We start from the raw sequence: 21,398 nt of genomic DNA, 5'->3' as shown, positions 1-21,398 counted from the left end.
TTTTTAGTGTAGTCATGTTCTCTAAACTTCTAAAACTACCAATGTGAGACTATTTCTCAATATGGGGACTATATATTTTGTGGGATGGCTTGTTATTGATGGTGTTGTTTTGATATATATATATCTTTGCTAATATTTTTATTGATATGGTATTAATTAATATTCTTATGATCTATTTATTTTGTTAATTTTTTTTTTGTAACGTACCGATCATTATATTTGAGCGTACCATGAACCCAAACGGCGAACCGACTCTGTATACCCCAGGCGTACCTAATTCTTTGAGAGTTGCGAACCGCGTACCCGAATTCGTACCGCGTACCGAAGTGAATTGTGAACCGTGTGACTATGGTTTGTAGCAGAATTTTAGGCTAACAGTTCTTGGTGTCTTGACTTACACTACTACATTTATGACTATTACTAACACTCATGTGTAATATTTATAGAATTGTTACTGAAAATGGTGATTTAGTAACGCTTTCCAAAGAGTGTTACATGAATACTCTGTTTTTGCATTTTTAGCGAGGTATGATTGTATGAATTACATTTTACAAATCAAAAAATAAAACACAACTCAAAACGGATGTTCTATTGTACAATTTGGAAGTTGAATCATTCTTCTTCCAATATCTTAATTTGGCTTAAACTTTATATTCCTAATAGATTACAAACCTTTATATTGATCAACAACTAAAGTTTAGTCATAACAAATGACAAAATCAGATTACTTCGATGGTTGCTTGCTTGGCTGGTTCTGAAAGCTGTAGCGCCTTTATTTGGTATGCTGGCAATCTCATGCATTCTAATATCTTTCACAACAACCTTCATATTATCAATAAACCTTCACATTTTTTGTATTTTATTTACTGAATATTTTGAATCACACAAGAGAAAGATGTATGAAATTTTTTATGATATATTTGATCGTTTTTTTCTTCAATGCAGATGCATTTATAAAGATTAAATTAGTAGTTGAATTTTCTATGGAATCCTTATAGAGACCGGAGGGAGTATTTTATACACAGAATTGAAAAGAAAAAAAAAACATAATTAAACTTCTTTATTTATTTTTTCCTAGTAATTTATTAATATTATTATTACTATTATTTTATTTTTATATCACTAACCTAACAACAGCACAATCAGTAGGGTGGCTCATTTTAACCGGTTATCATGGATTAACCATAACCAAATCCAATTCTAAAAACCGGTTAATTATGTTTTGGTTTTATAACCAATTAATGGACGACCATAACTAAATTTTATGTCCAAATTTCTTAAAGTTCAAATTCAAATCAATTTTTTTCCCGAAAAAATTGGAAACTTTTTTTAAAAAAAAATCGGATTTTTTTTTTCAAATAAAATATCAGAACTTTTTTCCGAAAATACATCGGAGATTTTTTTTCCAAAAAAAACTCCGGAATTGTTTTTATCTGAAATCGAAACTTTTTCCCCTGAAAAAATCGGGAATTTTTTTCCACGAAAAATCGGGAACTTTTTTCCGGAAAAAAAATCAAAACTTTTCTCCGGAAAAAGTTCGAAAACTTTTTTTTCCAGAAAAAACTTTGAAAGTGTTTTTATCTGAAATCAAAACTTTTTGCGGAAAAAAGATCGGAAATTTTTTTCCGAAAAAATCGGGAACTTTTTTTTCGAAAAAAAAAATCAAAATTTTTTTCCCGAAAAAATATTGGAAACATTTTTCCGAAAGAAAGATCGAATAATTTTTGTCCTAAAAAAAACTTCAGAATCGAAAATTAAAAAATCCATTTTAAAAATTGGAAATTTTACATAAAAACCGGTTTTGAAAAAAAAACTCAGTTATTAAACAAAAAACCGGTTTTGAAAAACAAAAACCGGTTATAAAAGTGGTTATGGACATAACCGGTTTTATAACTGGTTTTGTGAGAACAAAACCGGTTATGATATTTGGTTTTAATGTCCAGTTATAATAAATGGTTATGGACGGTTATTTTGGATTATCCAAGATGCTCAACCCTAACAATCAGATTGAAATTTGGAACGAACCACTGCATCACCAGAATAGTTATAACCATCACCACCGTCGTAACCAAGATCTCTACCACCACTTCTATTCTATTCTTTTTTTTTTTTGGTAGAGCACTTCTATTCTATTCTACTCAACCATTTTTGTCTTGTGTGATATATCAAACTCATTTCCATTTTCCGTTGATTTCACTTTTACCCGTACCAAACCATGAAGCATCCAATATAACCCACAACCCGTTTAACTTGAACCCGTTTAAACCGAACTCTCAAATTGGGTCGAAGTGGGCTATATATCTTCACCCGCGGTTTGGGTGAAAATTGCTCTTTAGGCCCCCTTGGTTGCTTTTAAACCCCTCTAAAATCCGAAAATACCCTTCAATTTGCTCCATTTTAGTTTGGAACCTACATTTCAAAATAAGTTAGCTTCGGATTCCACAATCCCAAATGGGTCTAATTTTTTCCACAGTGAAATTAAAGATGAAGTTTTCTCTCCCGACCCCCCCCATTTCTTTTATACCCCCCGAAAATCCCATTTTGCCCTTTGCGGTATAAAAAAATTTTGTCAAGAGACTTCGGTTTTTACGAACCGCAGGCCATAGACTTCGGTTTTTACGAACCGCAGGCCATGGACTTCGGTTTATATAAACCACTCGCTGAATTACTTCGGTTAATGTTAACCGAAGTGTTTCTATATATAAATACTCTGCTGTCAGTTCTTATTATTCACAAAACGAGAATTTGAAAAGCTTACGGAAAGAAGATCAACTTTTGACGCATTTGAGGCTTGAAATCGAGATTGAAGCATCATCTAATGGATTCAACACGCACCAAAGCACAAAACTCAGGTAACCACCGATTTAAATTCGTTTTTTCTTGCTATCATAGACTCTGTTCTCGCAAGGTTTCTGACAGTAATCCTTCGGGGAATATAAACCGAAGTCAGGTTATGTGACCTTCGGTTTATACGAACCGAAATGTTGATCCTCTGCGTTAGACTTAGGCTTGGCTTGACTTGACTTTATATTGACTTATAAACTGTACTTCATATTGACTTGGCTTTATTTTGGCTTCATATTGACTTCATAGTGTCCTATGTGTTTAATTAGTGTTGTAATAGGATTGTAAATATTATGTGTGGTTGATTGATTGTTTTTTCATTTGCGTATGCTGTAGTTACGGAAGGCGAAATTAACGAAGTTGTCGAAGTTAGGCGACCTGTTGTGCTTGGCCTTTTTGCAACGGGCATTGTTCCAGCTGGTCAACCAAGAAGTCCTCCTAATGTGCCGCAGCCGATAGAAATTGACACATCGTCTCATTTTGCGACTGATAGGGAAGAGAATGACAGAGATGAGTTGATCAAATGGGCTCGAAGCGTGTCGCAAAGTTTAAGGTTCGCAATTATAGTTAGGCGATCCGATTCGGGCGAGAAGAGAAAGGCTCAATTGGTGTTAGAGTGTGAACGTAGTGGGAAGTATGTTCCAGCCAAGAAGAAGTTGAAATCCGATACCTCCGGAACAAGAAAATGCGAATGTCCTTTCCGACTCCGTGGGTATTACAACAAGGCAACAAAACTATGGCGTTTGACTGTTGTCAACGGTATGCATAACCACGAGTTGGACAAAGGGCTTGAAGGGCATCTCGTGGCGGGGCGTTTGAAACCGCAAGAGAAGGAATTTATGGACGAGATGACAAGGAATGCGGTCGCTCCAAAAAACATATTGTCCACATTAAAGGAGAGAGATCCGGAAAACAAGACCTCTGCAAAGCAAGTGTACAACGCTCGTCATAGGTACAGAGTTAAAATGAGGGCGTCCATGACTGAGATGCAACACTTATGCAAGAAGCTTGATGATAACAAGTACTACTACAAGTATCGGACGGTTGTTGAAAATGGAGTAGAACATCTTCAAGATATATTCTTTGCACATCCGAGGTCCATAACTTTATTCAACTCTTTTCATACTGTGCTGATGATGGACTCCACATACAAAACCAGCAAGTACAAAATGCCGCTGTTTGAGATAGTCGGATTCACTTCGACCGAGAAGACATTCAACGTTGCTTTTGCCTGGCTCAGTAACGAAAAGGAAGACAACTTTATATGGGCTCTGCAACAACTACGTTGTTTGTTAAGGCGTGAGACAAATTTGCCGAAGGTTATCTTGACGGATCGAGATTTAGCTTTGATGAATGCTATTCCGGCTGTGTTTCCAGAAGCGGCGGCGTTGGTTTGTCGGTTCCATGTTAAGAAGAATGTGAGGACCAAGGCAGTCGAGCTGGTCAAGGTGAGGGATGGGGAAAAGGTCAAGGCGGCGGACATGAGGGAAAGAGTCTGTTTGGCGTTCGAGGATGTGTTAGATTCGTCTACTGAGGCCGAGTATACTGAAAATGTTATGGCTTTTAGGAAGTTATGTGAGAGGTGGCCAAAATTTGTTCGATACGTTGAAGAGACAATTTTGGACACCGACAAAGAGAAGCTCGTGAGTGCATGGGTGGACAAGCATATGCACATGGGCAACCATACGACAAATAGAGCCGAAAGCGCACACGGTGTTTTGAAAAGTTACTTGACCGACGGTCTCGGTGATTTGGTGAAGGGTTGGGAATCGATCCACAGAATGTTAGGCAATCAATTCACCCAAGTGCAAACTGAATTTGGCCAGAACATGTCTGTGTATGGACACACATACCGGAAGAAAACACTTTACTCGACTTTGATGTTTAAAATCTCTAGACGTGCAATGAGATACATCCACACTGAATCAAAAAGAGTCGAGTTTACTGGTATGGATAGCATGAAGTGTGGTTGTCTGATGAGGACTAACTACGGGCTGCCATGTGCGTGTTTGATTGCCAAGAAACTGCACCACAATAGGCCTATTAGACTCGATGAGGTTTACAAACATTGGAAGATAATTTGTTTCCAAGATGAAGAAGTTGGTGGTGACGTCGAGGACGATTATGCGTGCACGGCAGAGTGGCAAGCAATTCAGGTGCGTGTTTATTAAAGGCATAATACACTTATTTTACGATTTTACGATCATTATGCGTTGGTTTTTAATTTTTAATGGCATATTTTTTTTTGTTTGTTTTAGGAACGATTGAGGACAGCTGATGTAAGCATGAAAAATGAGATCCGAGATCAACTCCGCAAGATTGCGTATCCTACAACCACCGATGTGGAGCCTCCGAACACAAATGTAAAATCAAAAGGGGCTAAAAAGAAAAAGGTGGTCCGTGGAACAAGATCCACCAGCAGAGATAAGTCTCGATGGGAGCATGTTGAAGAATATTTCACGGAGACACAAGCGTCGCAATCGTCAAAGCCGTCTCCGTCAATTCCATCCCACTCAAGGCCATCATCATCACAACCTACCGCATCAAACCCTATGCCTACGGTGTCTGAAGCTCCGCTCACTGTGTCCAACCCATTGCCACTAACCTCATCATCTCAAATTTTTGGAATTAACCACATGCCAAAATTCATGCATCCCTTCATTGAAGATATCATCAACGTGGACGGCGACGGCTATTGTGGTTACCGTGCCGTTGCATTGGCTCAGAGAGGCAACGAAGATGATTTTGAACTGATACGGTGCAACATGAGCAGGGAGTTGCGATTGAATAAGGATATGTATGTTGCTATATTTGGTTGCGAGGAGCGTTACCAATATATCTGTGATGCACTACTCCCACCCCCGAGGACGAGACAACGTACTAGTATTAGGAATAGTGTTGCACCGATGGATAAATGGTTCACGTTGCCGGATATGGGACATATCGTGGCCACCATATTGGATAGAGTAGTTGTTCAGCTCTCCATACTTCAAAACGGCCCTTGTGAAACTTTTTTCCCATTGCGTTCCATTCCGTCACCAAACCCGTCTTCAAGGGTTATTTGCCTTGGCGCGTTACCGGATCACTATGTTTTGGTAAAGCTTAAACTTGGGTGTCCGATACCCAAATCAAACAAGTCGTGGAAGCAATATTGTGCTAAACAAAGTTTGGGTTGGGAAGATTCATTCATAGCTGCGCAACATAGGTTCGAGGAGATGATGAGCACCGAGAACGTTGTCCCCATCCAAATAGTTGGTGCAGGCAGTAGAGAAACTCCATTGGTGATTGACTGATCATTTGGCCTATTTTAATGTATTTTACGTTGTTATATATTTTGATGTAAAGAACATCCATTTTGTAATGATATGAATCGAGATGTAATGACATCCATTTTGTAATGAAATATATTGAAGTGATTTGGTGTTGTGTAATTGTTTGTGTCAATATAATGATATTGGTTGAAGTAATTTTGATGTTGTGTAATTGTATGAATAATTTTTCCAATATGAATGTGTCTGGATGAACAACATTAACAGTGGATTTCGCGTGGATGTCATTCCATGGAAGGTCGTGAGTTACAATATCATTGGTTGTCATGAAAATATATTTCGGTAACTAGGTACCGGAATATACCCAGATTTCGGTAAATATCTGCCGAACCCGCCTATTTACAGTGAACAAACGAAATTTTCGGTAGATTGGTACCGAAGTATGTTGTTATTCCGGCAAATAGTTACCGAACTAAACTTTCGGTAAACATCTGCCGAACCGTACAAATTCCAGTGACCCACTGAAATTTTCGGTAGATTGGTACCGAAATAAGGGGGTATGACAGTAGACTTCGGTTAATATTAACCGAACTCATAAACTTCGGGGAATGCGAACCGAAATGTGTTTAAATTTACAACTGTTTACTGGGGGTATAAAAGAAAACTGGGGGGTAGAAAAGATGTAAGCATATGCCTGAAAACTTGTTAAAAATCATATAAATATGTGGTCGAGATTACACCGACACTTTTTGTGGTCGAGATTGGATCGACAATTTTTATTTTTTTATTTTTTTTTTTTTTTGTGGTCAAGATTACACCGACATTTAGTTGTGGTTAAAACTACACCGACGAAATTATGTGGCCGTAATTAGATTGAATGTAGTATAAAACCGCCGTATGTGTATAGTTGTGAAAAACACGTTTGAACAATTTCGCAAAATGAGTGCTTCAAATCGGTCTGTTAATAACAATAGGGCGACATCTCATGCATTTTCAGTTAAGTTTCGCGGTAACGACGAGTTGTTCTGCGTTGACCTGTCGAACAATTTGACGACTATTCAAGCTCTTAAACGCCAGATCGAAGTCATGTATCGCTTCAAATACGGCAGACAAATCAAAATAGAAAAAATTGCGTATTACGAATCGACAATCGACCTGGCCAGTGATAATGTCGGTGGATATGATGAGCAACCGCGAAAATACGAGTGGAAGGAGTTGAAAAATGATGACGATGTGAACGACATGTTCAATGGGGTAGAAGTTGATCCGAAGTATCCACGTTTGTATGCTACCTTAGTAGTTACAAACTGAAATTTGGTTACTCATGTTGAATTCTCAGTTATGTTGTCGTTGCATTTTCGTTTACGTTATCGCTGATTTTTCAGTTATGTTGATGTTGACCTTTTAATTAATGAATGCTTTTATGTTGCACGTTTTTTATGCTCCATCTAAATTTTCTAAACGCTCGCCCAAACGAATCAACACCCACCTACCGCATTTAAGCCCACCTAACTCCGCTAACTACCAATCCACCTCATTAACGCTCACCTACCGCCATAATGTGCACCAAACCCATCTTTAAATTCACGTGTTTTGTTGAATTCAACACTCGACAGAAAAAAAATAACGGGAAAATGGATGTCTCACTCACACAACGAATGAGATCTACTCTTGCGGCAGTTTACTTCGGCGATGGAAAACCGCATTTGTTTCGAATCAATGACGGTGAAACGTTCGAAGGTCTGAAACAGCAGCTGTACCAACTGAATCGCACCGTCAACAACCCGAACGACAATAGAACGGTATCAAATCTCCTGTATCGAAAGCCATCAATTGGTTCTGACGGACGCGTTGCTTTCACTCGTATGGCTGTTGAAAACAACGATGATGTTGAAACTATGTTTTCAATCTTCGAGCAGTACTCCTCCACGGGACCTATCGAGCTAGATGCGACACTGACAAGATCAGTTGAAGCCATCCTTGCTTGTCTTGTTGGGCCGGAAGACCCAAATAGGCAAACTAAGTGATGCGACCGTGTTGTTATCGTTTTGTTATTTAATTTGCCTAAGTGTGTTTTCCTTTTCATCTTTGTTGTGATTTTTAGTTTGCCTAAGTGTGTTTCATTTTCTTGAAGTTATAATTAATACTATTTCGGTAAAAGCATACCAAAGTGTTCCCAGATTTCGGTATTTAGGTACCGGAATTTTGACTCGGTCACTGGAAATAGGTAATTTCGGCAAAAGTTTACCGAACTAGTAATTTCGGTAACTGAAACCCGAATATTACCCAGATTTCGGTAATATCCTCCCGAATTTTTCTCTGGTTCACTGTTTTAGTATGTTTCGGCAAAGTTTTACCGAAATATATCTTTTCCCAACAAATGACTTTAAACTATGTATCACCCGTGGGATCATATCCACGCGAAATCACCTGTTCGGATATAATCGTATTTCAAATGAAATTCATACAATCCAATCCAAATCCAATAAAAAAACAAATTAAATGGAAACCGCATTCAATATAAATCCATGTTCATACATCCCAAGCAAAACGAAATTATACGGACAAGTTGTTCCATTGTACACGGCAGGATTTAAAAAAAAATAAAACATAGCGAAAACAAAAAATAAAAAACTACAAGCTGCTTGTTCCGGCATCTTCCGTTGTTGTCTTCTTCTTCTTCTTCCTCTTCTTTGTTCCTTCACCCGAGTCTCTTTTCCTCTTCCGTCGCACCAAATATGCATCTACAGGCTCCAAATCAGTGTAGGCTTTTTCAATAACCACCAAAGCATCGGCCAAATTGAGTTGACCATCGAGCGCTTTCCTCAAATCCGCTCGAACCTTCTTAGTCACTTCAGACACGTCGCATTCACCACTCACGTTGTCCTCCTCAAGGCTAGCATGTGTTGGTGGATCCGCTTCAACCGGTGGCAATATCTTCGGATGAGAAACACGGTATAACCATGGAATGTATCCGGGTACGGTATCAAATGCACGCACAACTTTTGGTCCTCGCATCTCCTCTGTCACATAGTTGGCAGTCAGGTAGGAAGCAAATGCATCAGCAATCGTAAACCGATTCATACCAGCCTTTGCAGATACATCAGGGTGCCTAGGGATAGACTGGACATGTCCAAATTGTCGGAGGACACGTTCTGGCAAGTGTGGATTGATAATAGCACTTCCACACATAATCCAACCAGTGTACCAACTGATATCTTGAAAGGGTCTGGTTTGCCGGTGCTCCTCATATGGGCAAAACACCACTTCATCCATGCGCATTGTATCCAATGCGGACCTATGCTGCCCTGGAAATTTTGGTCCTTTTAAAGGCAAAAATCTTGCCGCATAGGGATTGTCGTGGGTGTATCTCTCATCAACAAAACGTCCACCAAAAGTTTTGAAATGCGCCATAATCCAGGCCTATTGAAAACACATGATATGGGTAAGCAAAATATTTAATTATAACAACCGACATTCAGTTAAAAGGCAAAACGCATTTTGAGTTTGTATGTATACCTGAAATAGACAGTTATAACCACCATGATTTCCACATCTCGGGCGGCTTGCAGCATCCAAGTAGTTGTACAGATATGCCAGCCCAGAAGCACCCCAATTCCACGTGTTAACTAAACTGAGGTCTCGCAAGTAGGTAAGAAAAATGACGTCCACGTACTGCATACTTTTGTTGGTGAAAATGGTTGCACCGATCAAGTAGAGCAAATAGCATCTAATGGTGCATTCCCTGAGGAATTCCACATCTTCAGCAGGCTTCTTTAACCTTTCAGCTTTCAAGGCATCCTTCAAATTATCGAGATACAAATCCTTCAACGCCTTAAACCCTATATGTGCTCCTTTCATTTTTTGAAACTCTTTCTTGCACTTACTAATAGGGAAGTTCAGATACTCTACGCACATCTCTTCACCATCTTCCTTTGTACATGACGTTCCGTTGTGGTCGAGCATTTTTCCGGTAATCGGAATATGAAGCAATGAGGACACGTCGTCCAAGGTTATAGTCATCTCACCAATAGGAAGATGGAAAGTTCCGGTCTCAGGATGCCATCGCTCTGCAAATGCCGTCAACAGACCCCAATCGGTGTGATTGTAATTTGTCCGCCGCAGAGTTTCGAGTCCGGACGCATTAACGACATTCCAAAACCACGAGTACTCTTTCGGACATATCTTGAAATTGTTGATTTTTTTCCCGTTGTTCATTACCCTCAAATACCGGGATTGGAGCTGCAAAACATTACACTTCATTACACTTCATAACAATCGACATCGAAAATAAATAGTGTTATATGAATCGTAACTTACCTCTCCTTTCCACAACGGTACAGCAACATGTTTTCCAAATCCCGGCAACAAAGACAAGTCAGACGGACCACCATCATAACATGTAACTGGTGGTGGTTTTACTCGTGGTGGGTTCCTTCCTTGTGTTACTCGCGTAACCTTTTTCCGTGGTTTTTTAGGTTCTGGTGGTGGTTGTTCAGCCTCCTCTTCCTCCTCCATTTCCTCTTCCGCTTCCTCATCAACTTCTTCTTCCCCATCATCATCCCCCTCTTCATCCGCTTCCTCATCCGCTTCCTCCGCTTCGTCATCCACTCCTTCCTCCCCTTCCTCCCCTTCCTCTTCCCCTTCTTCAGAAATATTTTCTTCCACGTCTTCATTCTCGTCTTGCGATTCTGCATCCTCCGGTCGAGGCTCATCCATCGTGGTTGAAACTGCTTTCCCTTTAGCTCGACTTGGAATTTTATCTACATTGACCGCAGCCTGTCTACGTGCAGAGCTATGTGCTTTGCTTGCACCGCCACGTCTTGTTCGGCCAACTTTGTCGTCCGTCATGATTCCTACAAGAAAACAGTCACCATAAGTATCTACGAAATCAATATTCATCGGTTACTCATTCAAACAATTTTTATACATAAATCAATACTCATACAAGCATTTTGTCAAACACTTGGTGCACATAAACAAGAATACAAATCCAATTCATATGCCCTAAAATAAATTACCCTATACAAGTCCAATCATATACCCTAAATTAAAATACAACCCCAAATTTAGTGGAATCAAAACAATAATCACGAGCATTAACAAATCAAAATAAAAAAATAAAAAAAAAAGCAAGAAAATGAGAGAGTTGAGTTTGAAAACTTACTTGTAGAGATGAGCTTGGTGATTATCAGGGAGAAATTGAATGTTTAGAAGAGAGAAATTGTCGTTCTACTGGTGAAACCTTAAATTTGCGATTGAAACCTCCAAAATCGCCCTAGCCTCTGTTGCAAACCGTTTTGGCGCAAATGGTGAACGTTTAAAGTTTTTGTAAATATATTAGTTAATTTCGGTACATGCGAACCGAACTATAGCGTTTTCGGCAGTTGTGTACCGAATCTCACCCAGATTTCGGTAATTAGTCCCCGGAATTTTCATTGGTTCACTGGACAGGACGTATTCGGCATAAATAAACCGAAAGTTATTTCGGTTACAAGGTACCGAAATGTACCCAGATATCGGTACGTGGATACCGAAATTTTGTTTCGTTCATTTGAATATGATCTAATCGGCATACATTTACCGAAATGTATATTCGGTTATCAGGTACCGAAAGGTTACCATATATCGGTACCTGGATACCGAAATTTTCTTCGGTTCACTGGAATTAGGTTGTTTCGGCATACATCTACCGAAATGATATTCGGTTACCATATACCGAAATATACCCAGATATCGGTAACTGGATACCGAAATGAATTGCAAAATTATCTTTTTTTTATTTTTGGGTCTTGCACGTTTATGTAACATCATAAACTATCATAACATAGCTGAGTATTAGACACATCACGTTAACGGAAATTTAAAAAAGGTAACGGGTAATTAAACGTAGTCAAATACACCAAATTGTTTGAATCAGACTACATCCAAATTCGACAAATTCAAATAATAAAATTACATTAAACAACAACTGAGTTACAATATTAGCTAAGCCTACTCTCGAGTGTTGTACCGTCTCCCTCTACCCCGCTTAAGTCGCCGACACGTCAAAACAGGGTTAAGCAAATTCAAAATCCTCCGCAAAGTACCATGAACAGGAGTTCCTTCCACCGCCTCACCTTCGCGAAGTGACCTCTCCACCTCATCCCTAACACCACGGCATACCTGAAGCATGTTAGGGTCATTCCTTGCTTCCGCGGCCTCTATCAACACCTCTAAGTTAGGTGGCCTTGGTGGTGACGCCGGAGCTTGTACGGGTCGCATAACTGGATGCGACACTTTGTAAAACCATGTCATGTATCCAGGTTCATGGTCCCATGCGCTAACCACAGCCTGACCCCTCATCTCTTCAGCAATCATCCTCAAATCCAACTCCTCCATAAAAACACGATCAATCTCACATAGGCTCATCCCCGGAGTCGCAGACAAATCCGGTTTTCTAGGAATGCCTTGGACATGTTTAAATTGTCTAAGCACGCGTTCAGGCAAATGCTTTGCTTTCAAATTACCACATCTCAACCATCCAGAAAATCAGCATGAATTTATCAAAGGGCGGACGTGTCGGTGATCATCATATGGACTGAATACGCAGTCGTACGTCTGAATATTATCCAAACTGTTTCTATAGCTACTTGGTTCCCTATGTCCAGCTCCGGGAACAAACTTTGCATTTCGAGGCATGCCCTCAGAATAGATAGGATCCTGCGCCCACACGCTAAGTCCCGGAAAATGAGAAATTATCCAGCCCTGAAAGCATGACAAACAAGTTTCATTATATTGACGGACATTACATATCATACATGTTGAATAATTTTCGTAAGCGCACGTTTATGTTACCTGAAGCAAAGACATGTACCCAGCCATCTGATTCACTGTCACCAAACACGCATCATCCAGATAATGTTGCAAATGAACCAGAGCAGCAGCACCCCAATTCCATTCACGGACAGCCGACAAATCCTGAAAATACTGCAGGTATACTACGTCCACGTAGTAACTGCTTTTGTTGCTAAATATGGTACAACAGACCAAAAATAGCAAGAAAGCCCGTATGGACCTGTCCCTATACAGCTTAATCTCATGCGCCGACTTACCTTCAGCAACAGCTTTATCAGCTAATCCGTGGTTAACACTATAGATATCCTCCACGTCAGAATGCTTCAGATGGAGCCCGTTCATTTTGGCAAAATGACCCATAACAACATTCCGATCAACTCCTAGAAATGAATTAACCATGTCAGCCGCTTCATCCCTTGACATTTTGCCATGGTTCAGAAACTTTCCCTCGATCGGAATATGCAACAGACACTGGACATCGTCCAATGTGATGGCCAGCTCACCCAATGGAATGTGGAATGAACTCGTCTCCGTATGCCATCTTTCAACAAATGCCCAGAGGAGCCCGTAGTCAAGCACGCTAAAATTAGTCCGGGTAAGCGGCTCCAAACCCGATGCTTCAACCACATCCCAAAACCATCTGTCCGTGCGGCGGGACGGTTTTTGTATATTAATAACTTTTTTTCCGCTGGCGATGCAACGTAAATTTACCGCTAAAATCTGAAAAATTCAAATAACACAAAAAATTATCGAGCTAACGTAATCACAACATTTTTAATAAAATAATCGTCGTATTTTAAATTGGTTTACCTCTTTGTCATTTGGGTCTGCATACCATATCGGAATAGCCATATGCTTATCGTACTCCGTTAACAAGGACAAATCCGTCGGTCCTCCTCCAAAACCTACTTCATCATCATTACGTGAACACTTTGGTGGTTTTCGGCGTACTGGTTTGCGCCGTTGTTGTCGAGGTGGTTGTTGCGGTGGGTCTTGCGGTTCATCTTGCGGTGAGTGTTGCGGTGAGACTTGTGGTGAGACTTGTGGTGATCCAAGATCATCATAATCAAAACACGCATTTAAAAATTGGTCGGCATCAAATTCATCTTGCACCACCAATGATTGTCCTAGACGTGTCCGTCCACGTGTATGCGACCCACCCGCCTCGGCATCATGTGTACCTTGCCCCGGAGTTGGTCCTTTGCGACGACCTCGTTTGGACGGATGATTTGCAGCAAGCTCTCTACGAGCGGAAGCATGTGCATTGATTGCCTTTCCATGCCTACCCCTAGGTAGATTTTCTTCCATATCTATACATAGATAAATAAATTCACAGTCAATACAATACTTATAATTCAATCGAACACATGATTCTTGCAACAATGGAAACATAATTCAAATGGAAACATGCATTCATATTCACTCGTACATTTTGACAAACACTTAGAGTACACTATAACTCAATTAGCTTCATATTCACATTTAACTCAATTAGCAACATTCATTCATGCTAGTATGTAACCAATCTAACAACTAACCAATAATCAACGATTCAAACAACATAATCAACAATTTAACTCAATAATCAGATATTGAAATTTTGGAATTTTTATACGGAAGAACAAAAAATGAATTTGAAATGTCATGGTAATGAGGAATGCATAGAATGACAAATAAAGGAAAGAAACTTACTTGATGAAATGTGATTTGAAGTTGGATGTTGAAGTTGGCCGCAAATGTGTAGAAGAAAGGAAGAGAGGAGTTTTGTGGTTTGTTTTTCAAAATAAAACGAACTTACTGAAATTGTTCATATGTAAGACAACTTCGGTTAATATCAACCGAATCAAAACTTCGGTTAATATCCACCGAAGCAACCCTACATTCGGTTCGTGGATACCGAACGATGTCAACACCACGTTCGGTTCGCATTTACCGAAATGTTTCAAGATGTCAAAAGACTTCGGTTTTTATAAACCGCAGTACCCCCCAAGGGTAAAAACGGAAATTCGGGGGGTATAAAAGAAATGGGGGGGGTCGGGAGAGAAAACTTCATTAAAGATTACAGAACAGATTAAAGAACATCCAGAACAATCCACAATCCACAATCCACAATACCATATCTATTAGATTCAATTCTTGGTGGCACAAGTGAAACACAACATCTAGAACTAGAGTAAACAAACAATAATGGAACTATATGAGAATCATCTATTCTACAACATCTTGCCATACCTCACAAATATCACAAGCAACCACCATCATCATCCCGTGCTCCACATTCACACCCCACCTTCCAATTTTTTTTTTAACCTCCTTGAAACTTCAATGGTGCATAAATCTAGCCCAATTCCCCTCACACAAAGCTTCATACTAGATTCAATCTGTCGTAATTTCGGAAACAAATCTGTCATATAAAACAAGATTTCGGAAATTACGATATGAATCTATGCGAGTTAAGAATCTAGCTTCCGAACTTTGCTTCTTGAATTTGCTTGGTTTCATTTTACTTCCTGAAACAAATTCGCTTTCATTTTGCTTCATGAAGCTGCAATTCTCTGAAACCCCATTGCTTGCAAACAAAACCAATTCTTTTTAGGTTCACATATTGATGTCTCTCAATATCAAGTTTTCCAAATTATCAAGTTGAGCTGTTGAATTTGTTGAAGTAGAAATATTTGTTTCCAAATGATGATACGTACGCCCTTTTGATTGTTCAACATTTTCAAGATTTCCATGTTTGTCAATTGTGATTATCCTTGATGAATCTTTAAGGGTTTGGTCTCTGTTTGGAAAGATTTGGAAGTGTGTTGAATTTAGGCTCTGTTTGGATTGACGGAACAGAATGGAATGGAGCGGAATGAAATAAAATGGAATGGAGCGGAACGGAATGGAAAGGAACAGATATTCCATTCCACTGTTTGGGTATTTTTAACATGACATGAATAATATTTTAATTATGAAGTTCATTCCATAGCATACACCCCAAATTGGATGAAATGAAAATTGGAGGTTTGGATGGTATGTGATGGAATGGATTCCATCATATTCCATTACATTCCATCCATTTTTAACATATCCAAACAATTGAATCTAGTTATTTACCACTCCACTCTATTCCATTCCATCATGTACCACAAATCCAAACATAGCCTTAGTGAGATTTGGAAGGGAACCAACTTCAGAATCAGATAAATTAGTTTTGGATCCTAACTCACGAAATGACCTCAGGGGCAATTTTGTCAGTTTGGGGGTCTGAGAGCAATGTATGGGGGCCTAAAGAGCAATTTTTGGTTTGGGTTGGGTGGAGCTTTTGGGCCCGCACCGACCCAGCCCAACCCATTGTCCACCCCTATAAATGGGTAAAGATGTGATGGTGGTTACAGAATGAGATAGAGATAGAGAAACCGAACGGCGCAAAGTTGGAGAGAAACCGAACGACTGTGCCGGACAGCAGAGGAACTAAATTGTTCTTCCAGCCATCTTATCTCTTCTTTTGGTATTTCCTTCCTTATCCTTTTTGTTATTTATCTCTCATAAACCTAATAATTTGTTGATTAAGATCTATTATAGGACTGGAATATGCTTTATTTGGGTATGATGTCCTTTCAATTGATTTTGCTTACTTAGACTTTTGATAAAACTAAACCCTTCACTTAAGGGGATCTTATTATTTTCGTCCACAGATCTTTTGTTTTCTTGTTTCTACCGCGCGTCTTCTTCTCAGATGCGGCCTTCCAGGTTGAAGAAGATAAAATTAGGTCAAAGTAGGTTAAAGCAATGTTTTAAAATTCGGACATACTACCGGTCCGGACAATAGTAAAAAACCACCTGTCTGCAGAACTGAACAAATAACCGAAAAAGACCCACCAGATTCGGTGGGAAAAACTATGAACCGTCCCGGTTTTGGGAACTGGTTCAATATTTTCCCTTCCTTTTCCATTTTTTGCCTCATCAGAACAAGAAGAACATAAAATATGTGTTATGTGTTTAGAAAACACGAGAAAAGGGAGCAGATTGGAATAGAGAGAAAAATTTGTTTTGTATTCCAAGATAGATGGGAAACATAGAAACTTATGAAATCCTTTGATACAACCAAGAATCTGTTATGAAAATGAAAGCAAACGAGAAAAGAAGAATGAAACAGCAAAACAAAATCATTTTATGTTTTTTCACTCTATATGTTGGCAGGATTTAGTGTTAAACTTATGAATAAGGGTATAAATTATTGCGCTATTACTCTCTCTCTCTATATATATATATATATACACACACACGCGCAATTTAACAACAAAAAAATAAAAATATAGCACATATCTAGTATAAATGAAAATTTTGGGACGGTCTTTGGGACGGGTCGCGACCCTCCCCAACCCACACATAGTCCCGCCCCTACACATAGAGTTTTAACGGCTGACATTGAGGTAAAAAATTGTGGCTAGCTCCAAGCCTATCTATTGGTGTGTTGAAGACAATATATACCTCTTTCATGCAGGTATCTTTCAATCTATACATTAAATCTCTTATTTCACGTATATATTTGTTTGAGCTTCGATAGATTACAATCACCTCTATGTACCAAAAAAAAAAAATTACAATCACCTCTTTATCAATTATTTTTGGTTGGACCTCTTTATCAATTCAGATCAAATAAATAAATATATAGTCAAAAACAAAATTCCTCAATATAAATAAAATTTATATAGTAAAAAACAAATAAACAATTTTGACTAAAAAATAAAAACAACTAAAGCTTACTATATTTTTGTAGAGATGTTTTAATTCTCCAAAATAGGCGTGGAGGTATTTTTGTTTTAAATTTTAATTCTCCAAAATAGGCGCGGAGGTATTTTTGTGGAAAAACTAACTAACAACTCTCAATTTCAACAACTATTAAAACCCTAAAATACTCAACCACTTCACTCTTCGTTTCATTTCTTCCGTCGGAATCCTAACTGCCACGCTCCGGAGAACCGCCACGTTTCCGTCCAGTATTCCTTCTACTCTAATTTCTTATTATGAGATTCCACCGTATTCGGCGATCGGTGCTAATAGTTTGAGACTTGTTTTTCCAGATTTTTCAGAGAGCAATGAGGAACTGCGGTGGATTTCTGAAGATCAAGTTTATTTCGCTGGATTTCAATGCTCCAACAAGTAGTTTTTCTTACTTTTTGATCTTTCTTCGGTTGAATTTTGCAATGATTCTGTGATTGATAGTTTTTGTTACTTTTTAGATGAATTTTTAGATCTTTCTCTCCGTTGATCTTTTCAATGATTCCGTGATAGAGAGTTTTTGTTACTTTTTAGATTAGATGAATTTTTTTAGATCTTTCTTTCCCGTTAATTTTGCAATGACTCCGTGATTGAGAGTTTTTTTTTTCCTTATAGATCTTCGGTTGATTTTTGCAATGATTCTGTGGTTGATTTTTGCAATTATTTTCAGCAACCGTGGCATGAATTTTTTTTTATTTTTGTAGTTGATTTTGTTGCAATGATTTTCAGCAACTGCAGTTGAACCCTATTTTTGCATCGATTATGGTGATGGAAGGTCTTTCAAAACTCCTGTTGCAACTATGGAAAGACCTGAAGTGTTTAAGTGGTCACAAATGGAAGATACTCTTGATTTCGACATTCCACGTGGAGCGGACGAAGTTCATTTGTTTCTTGTGGACAGGCTTACCGATACTCGCTGGGGATTGTACAATATGGCAGTATCTGAGTTGAATCGCTCTCCACTACCAGAGGTTCAATTGGAGGTTATCTCTGATCCGATAACCGGATCATTGCATCCATTAACACGCGGAGATCTCTTTCTCGGAGCAAAGTTAACATTTGCATATGATTTTTTTCCCACGGTAGGTAAACTTAACATATGAGTTCTATTTATATATGTTGTTTGGATAGTTTAGATTAAATTGCTTATGAATGTGCCAAACATATACAGATTGTATTTGTTAACAATATGTGGTTGATTTGATTTGTTTCATTTGGTTGTCTTGTATTTTAGGTATATACTACTTGTAGGAAGTTCGGTCTCGATTCAAAGCCTTGACTCCAGAAGCTACCGATCCTAATGATTCTTTTTATCTTAAATTTGATGGCTGGCCATATGGAAACCTTACCAGGAATGGCATTGGGCCATTCAGCTCTCTAGAAGATGTTACTGGCCAAGGCTATATTTGGTCTCATTGGGCACCTGGACCTGGTGTACCTGCGGAGCTTGGAGTGTTTAATGAATCAACCAAGAATTACATTACAATTGATGTCTACCGTGCTGCAGATGACACAGTATCAGCAACCGGAGTGTGAGTATCAACATAACTTAATGTTACTTATTATTTCAAACCCAAGGGAATGTCAACTAGTTAAAAATTGTTCCTAGGAATGAGCATATATTTCATTTTTCACATAAATGTCTCGTTTTCATTTAGTAAGTTCTTTGTGTAGTGTATGTGAAGTATTGGAAGTAACACTATAGATTGATTACGTCTTAATTGATGTACTTTCTTCTATTCTCTGTCTTGCTAAGTGGTTGGTGGTAGTTGTTCATTGGTGGTATTGGACACTGGTATGCTCTTAATAAGGAAAATAGATGAAGGACTTAAAATGTCATGGCTCTAGCTACTTAAGATACACATTGGTTTATAAATATTATCAAATCATGTTGTTTTACTAGTGTATTACCATGTTCTCTGTGATGTATTTTTTAGACCCATGAAATCATGTTGTTTTACTTATGGAAGTTGTAAATTTGAGTAATACTATGAAATTAGAAATATTTTGGGATGCATTATTGGTATCTTGTATATGAAATTGTTTCTTGTAACTTAAAGATGAGGGCCCGTATAAGAAGAAAGATGACAAGAGGTTGGTTTTGGAAATTCCGGGTTCACTCTATATAATTTAGCATCGTAGTCTATATTGTACACCTATTTACACCTTTACACCTATTTCTTGAAACCTCAAAGTTTGTGACTTGAAATTTCAAATGGTACAATATAGACTACGATGCTAAATTATATAGAGTGAACCCGGAATTTCCAAAACCAACCTCTTGTCATCTTTCTTCTTATACGGGCTCTCATCTTTAAGTTACAAGAAACAATTTCATATACAAGATACCAATAATGCATCCCAAAATATTTCTAATTTCATAGTATTACTCAAATTTACAACTTCCATAAGTAAAACAACATGATTTCATGGGTCTAAAAAATACATCACAGAGAACATGGTAATACACTAGTAAAACAACATGATTTCATAATATTTATAAACCAATGTGTATCTTAAGTAGCTAGAGCCATGACATTTTAAGTCCTTCATCTATTTTCCTTATTAAGAGCATACCAGTGTCCAATACCACCAATGAACAACTACCACCAACCACTTAGCAAGACAGAGAATAGAAGAAAGTACATCAATTAAGACGTAATCAATCTATAGTGTTACTTCCAATACTTCACATACACTACACAAAGAACTTACTAAATGAAAACGAGACATTTATGTGAAAAATGAAATATATGCTCATTCCTAGGAACAATTTTTAACTAGTTGACATTCCCTTGAGTTTGAAATAATAAGTAACATTAAGTTATGTTGATACTCACACTCCGGTTGCTGATACTGTGTCATCTGCAGCACGGTAGACATCAATTGTAATGTAATTCTTGGTTGATTCATTAAACACTCCAAGCTCCGCAGGTACACCAGGTCCAGGTGCCCAATGAGACCAAATATAGCCTTGGCCAGTAACATCTTCTAGAGAGCTGAATGGCCCAATGCCATTCCTGGTAAGGTTTCCATATGGCCAGCCATCAAATTTAAGATAAAAAGAATCATTAGGATCGGTAGCTTCTGGAGTCAAGGCCAAGGCCAAGAAGTTTGAATCGAGACCGAACTTCCTACAAGTAGTATATACCTAAAATACAAGACAACCAAATGAAACAAATCAAATCAACCACATATTGTTAACAAATACAATCTGTATATGTTTGGCACATTCATAAGCAATTTAATCTAAACTATCCAAACAACATATATAAATAGAAATCATATGTTAAGTTTACCTACCGTGGGAAAAAAATCATATGCAAATGTTAACTTTGCTCCGAGAAAGAGATCTCCGCGTGTTAATGGATGCAATGATCCGGTTATCGGATCAGAGATAACCTCCAATTGAACCTCTGGTAGTGGAGAGCGATTCAACTCAGATACTGCCATATTGTACAATCCCCAGCGAGTATCGGTAAGCCTGTCCACAAGAAACAAATGAACTTCGTCCGCTCCACGTGGAATGTCGAAATCAAGAGTATCTTCCATTTGTGACCACTTAAACACTTCAGGTCTTTCCATAGTTGCAACAGGAGTTTTGAAAGACCTTCCATCACCATAATCGATGCAAAAATAGGGTTCAACTGCAGTTGCTGAAAATCATTGCAACAAAAT

General features: G+C 38.4%; 5 protein-coding genes across 10 annotated transcripts in view; 2 read left to right on the top strand and 3 right to left on the bottom strand.

The window, feature by feature from the left end:
* Window positions 1-797: 797 nt before the first annotated feature.
* Window positions 798-21,398, bottom strand: part of LOC123893540 (syntaxin-32-like) — a 23,201-nt gene continuing 2,600 nt past the window's right edge. Inside the window, exons 3-4 of one of the 6 annotated variants that reach the window (XM_045943260.1) lie at window positions 21,024-21,376; window positions 20,530-20,871 (exon numbers count right to left, since the gene is read on the bottom strand). In XM_045943260.1, the coding sequence (XP_045799216.1) occupies window positions 20,557-20,871; window positions 21,024-21,376 (668 nt within the window). In that variant the 3' untranslated portion in view covers window positions 20,530-20,556. Of the gene's footprint in view, window positions 823-2,092; window positions 2,410-17,678; window positions 17,996-19,015; window positions 21,377-21,398 lie in introns of those variants that run through there. The other 5 variants (XR_006803515.1, XM_045943265.1, XM_045943259.1 and 2 more) reach the window with 5 other exon arrangements.
* LOC123893534 (PKS-NRPS hybrid synthetase cheA-like) lies at window positions 2,491-6,302 on the top strand. The gene is made up of 3 exons (XM_045943253.1): window positions 2,491-2,852; window positions 3,181-5,000; window positions 5,103-6,302. Exons 1-3 carry the CDS (start codon window positions 2,819-2,821, stop codon window positions 6,135-6,137), a joined length of 2,889 nt encoding a protein of 962 aa, XP_045799209.1. The 5' UTR covers window positions 2,491-2,818; the 3' UTR covers window positions 6,138-6,302.
* On the bottom strand, window positions 8,477-13,879 carry LOC123893537 (protein MAIN-LIKE 1-like). Its single transcript, XM_045943256.1, has 4 exons — window positions 13,761-13,879; window positions 10,434-10,969; window positions 9,633-10,355; window positions 8,477-9,536 (listed from the first exon to the last, which is right to left on the bottom strand). The coding sequence occupies exons 2-4, from the start codon at window positions 10,962-10,964 to the stop codon at window positions 8,748-8,750; spliced, it is 2,043 nt and encodes a 680-aa protein (XP_045799212.1). The 5' UTR covers window positions 10,965-10,969; window positions 13,761-13,879; the 3' UTR covers window positions 8,477-8,747.
* On the bottom strand, window positions 12,012-13,536 carry LOC123893543 (protein MAIN-LIKE 2-like). Its single transcript, XM_045943269.1, has 2 exons — window positions 12,951-13,536; window positions 12,012-12,860 (listed from the first exon to the last, which is right to left on the bottom strand). The coding sequence occupies exons 1-2, from the start codon at window positions 13,371-13,373 to the stop codon at window positions 12,645-12,647; spliced, it is 639 nt and encodes a 212-aa protein (XP_045799225.1). The 5' UTR covers window positions 13,374-13,536; the 3' UTR covers window positions 12,012-12,644.
* LOC123893535 (zinc finger MYM-type protein 1-like) overlaps window positions 16,310-21,398 on the top strand; it is a 26,833-nt gene continuing 21,744 nt past the window's right edge. The window contains exon 1 of the mRNA XM_045943254.1: window positions 16,310-16,446. The gene's annotated coding sequence lies outside the window, so the exon portion shown is untranslated. The remainder of the gene's footprint in view (window positions 16,447-21,398) is intronic.

Source organism: Trifolium pratense, linkage group LG7 (genome assembly GCF_020283565.1).
Source record: "Trifolium pratense cultivar HEN17-A07 linkage group LG7, ARS_RC_1.1, whole genome shotgun sequence".
NCBI lineage: Eukaryota > Viridiplantae > Streptophyta > Magnoliopsida > Fabales > Fabaceae > Trifolium > Trifolium pratense.
Note: the sequence above shows the minus strand (reverse complement) of the source record. Positions and strands in the feature narration are given on the sequence as shown.

Bases quoted from the DNA above. Each gene is read 5' to 3' on its own strand.
- LOC123893534 (XM_045943253.1), top strand. From the start codon at position 2,819: ATGGATTCAACACGCACCAAAGCACAAAACTCAG. The intron at 2,853-3,180 runs GTAACCACCGAT...CGTATGCTGTAG, and splicing joins CACCAAAGCACAAAACTCAG to TTACGGAAGGCGAAATTAAC. The intron at 5,001-5,102 runs GTGCGTGTTTAT...TGTTTGTTTTAG, and splicing joins CAGAGTGGCAAGCAATTCAG to GAACGATTGAGGACAGCTGA.
- LOC123893537 (XM_045943256.1), bottom strand. From the start codon at position 10,964: ATGACGGACGACAAAGTTGGCCGAACAAGACGTGGCGGTGCAAGCAAA. The intron at 10,356-10,433 runs GTAAGTTACGAT...AATGTTTTGCAG, and splicing joins TACCGTTGTGGAAAGGAGAG to CTCCAATCCCGGTATTTGAG. The intron at 9,537-9,632 runs GTATACATACAA...TGTTTTCAATAG, and splicing joins GTTATAACTGTCTATTTCAG to GCCTGGATTATGGCGCATTT.
- LOC123893543 (XM_045943269.1), bottom strand. From the start codon at position 13,373: ATGTCAAGGGATGAAGCGGCTGACATGGTTAATTCATTTCTAGGAGTT. The intron at 12,861-12,950 runs GTAACATAAACG...TCATGCTTTCAG, and splicing joins GGTACATGTCTTTGCTTCAG to GGCTGGATAATTTCTCATTT.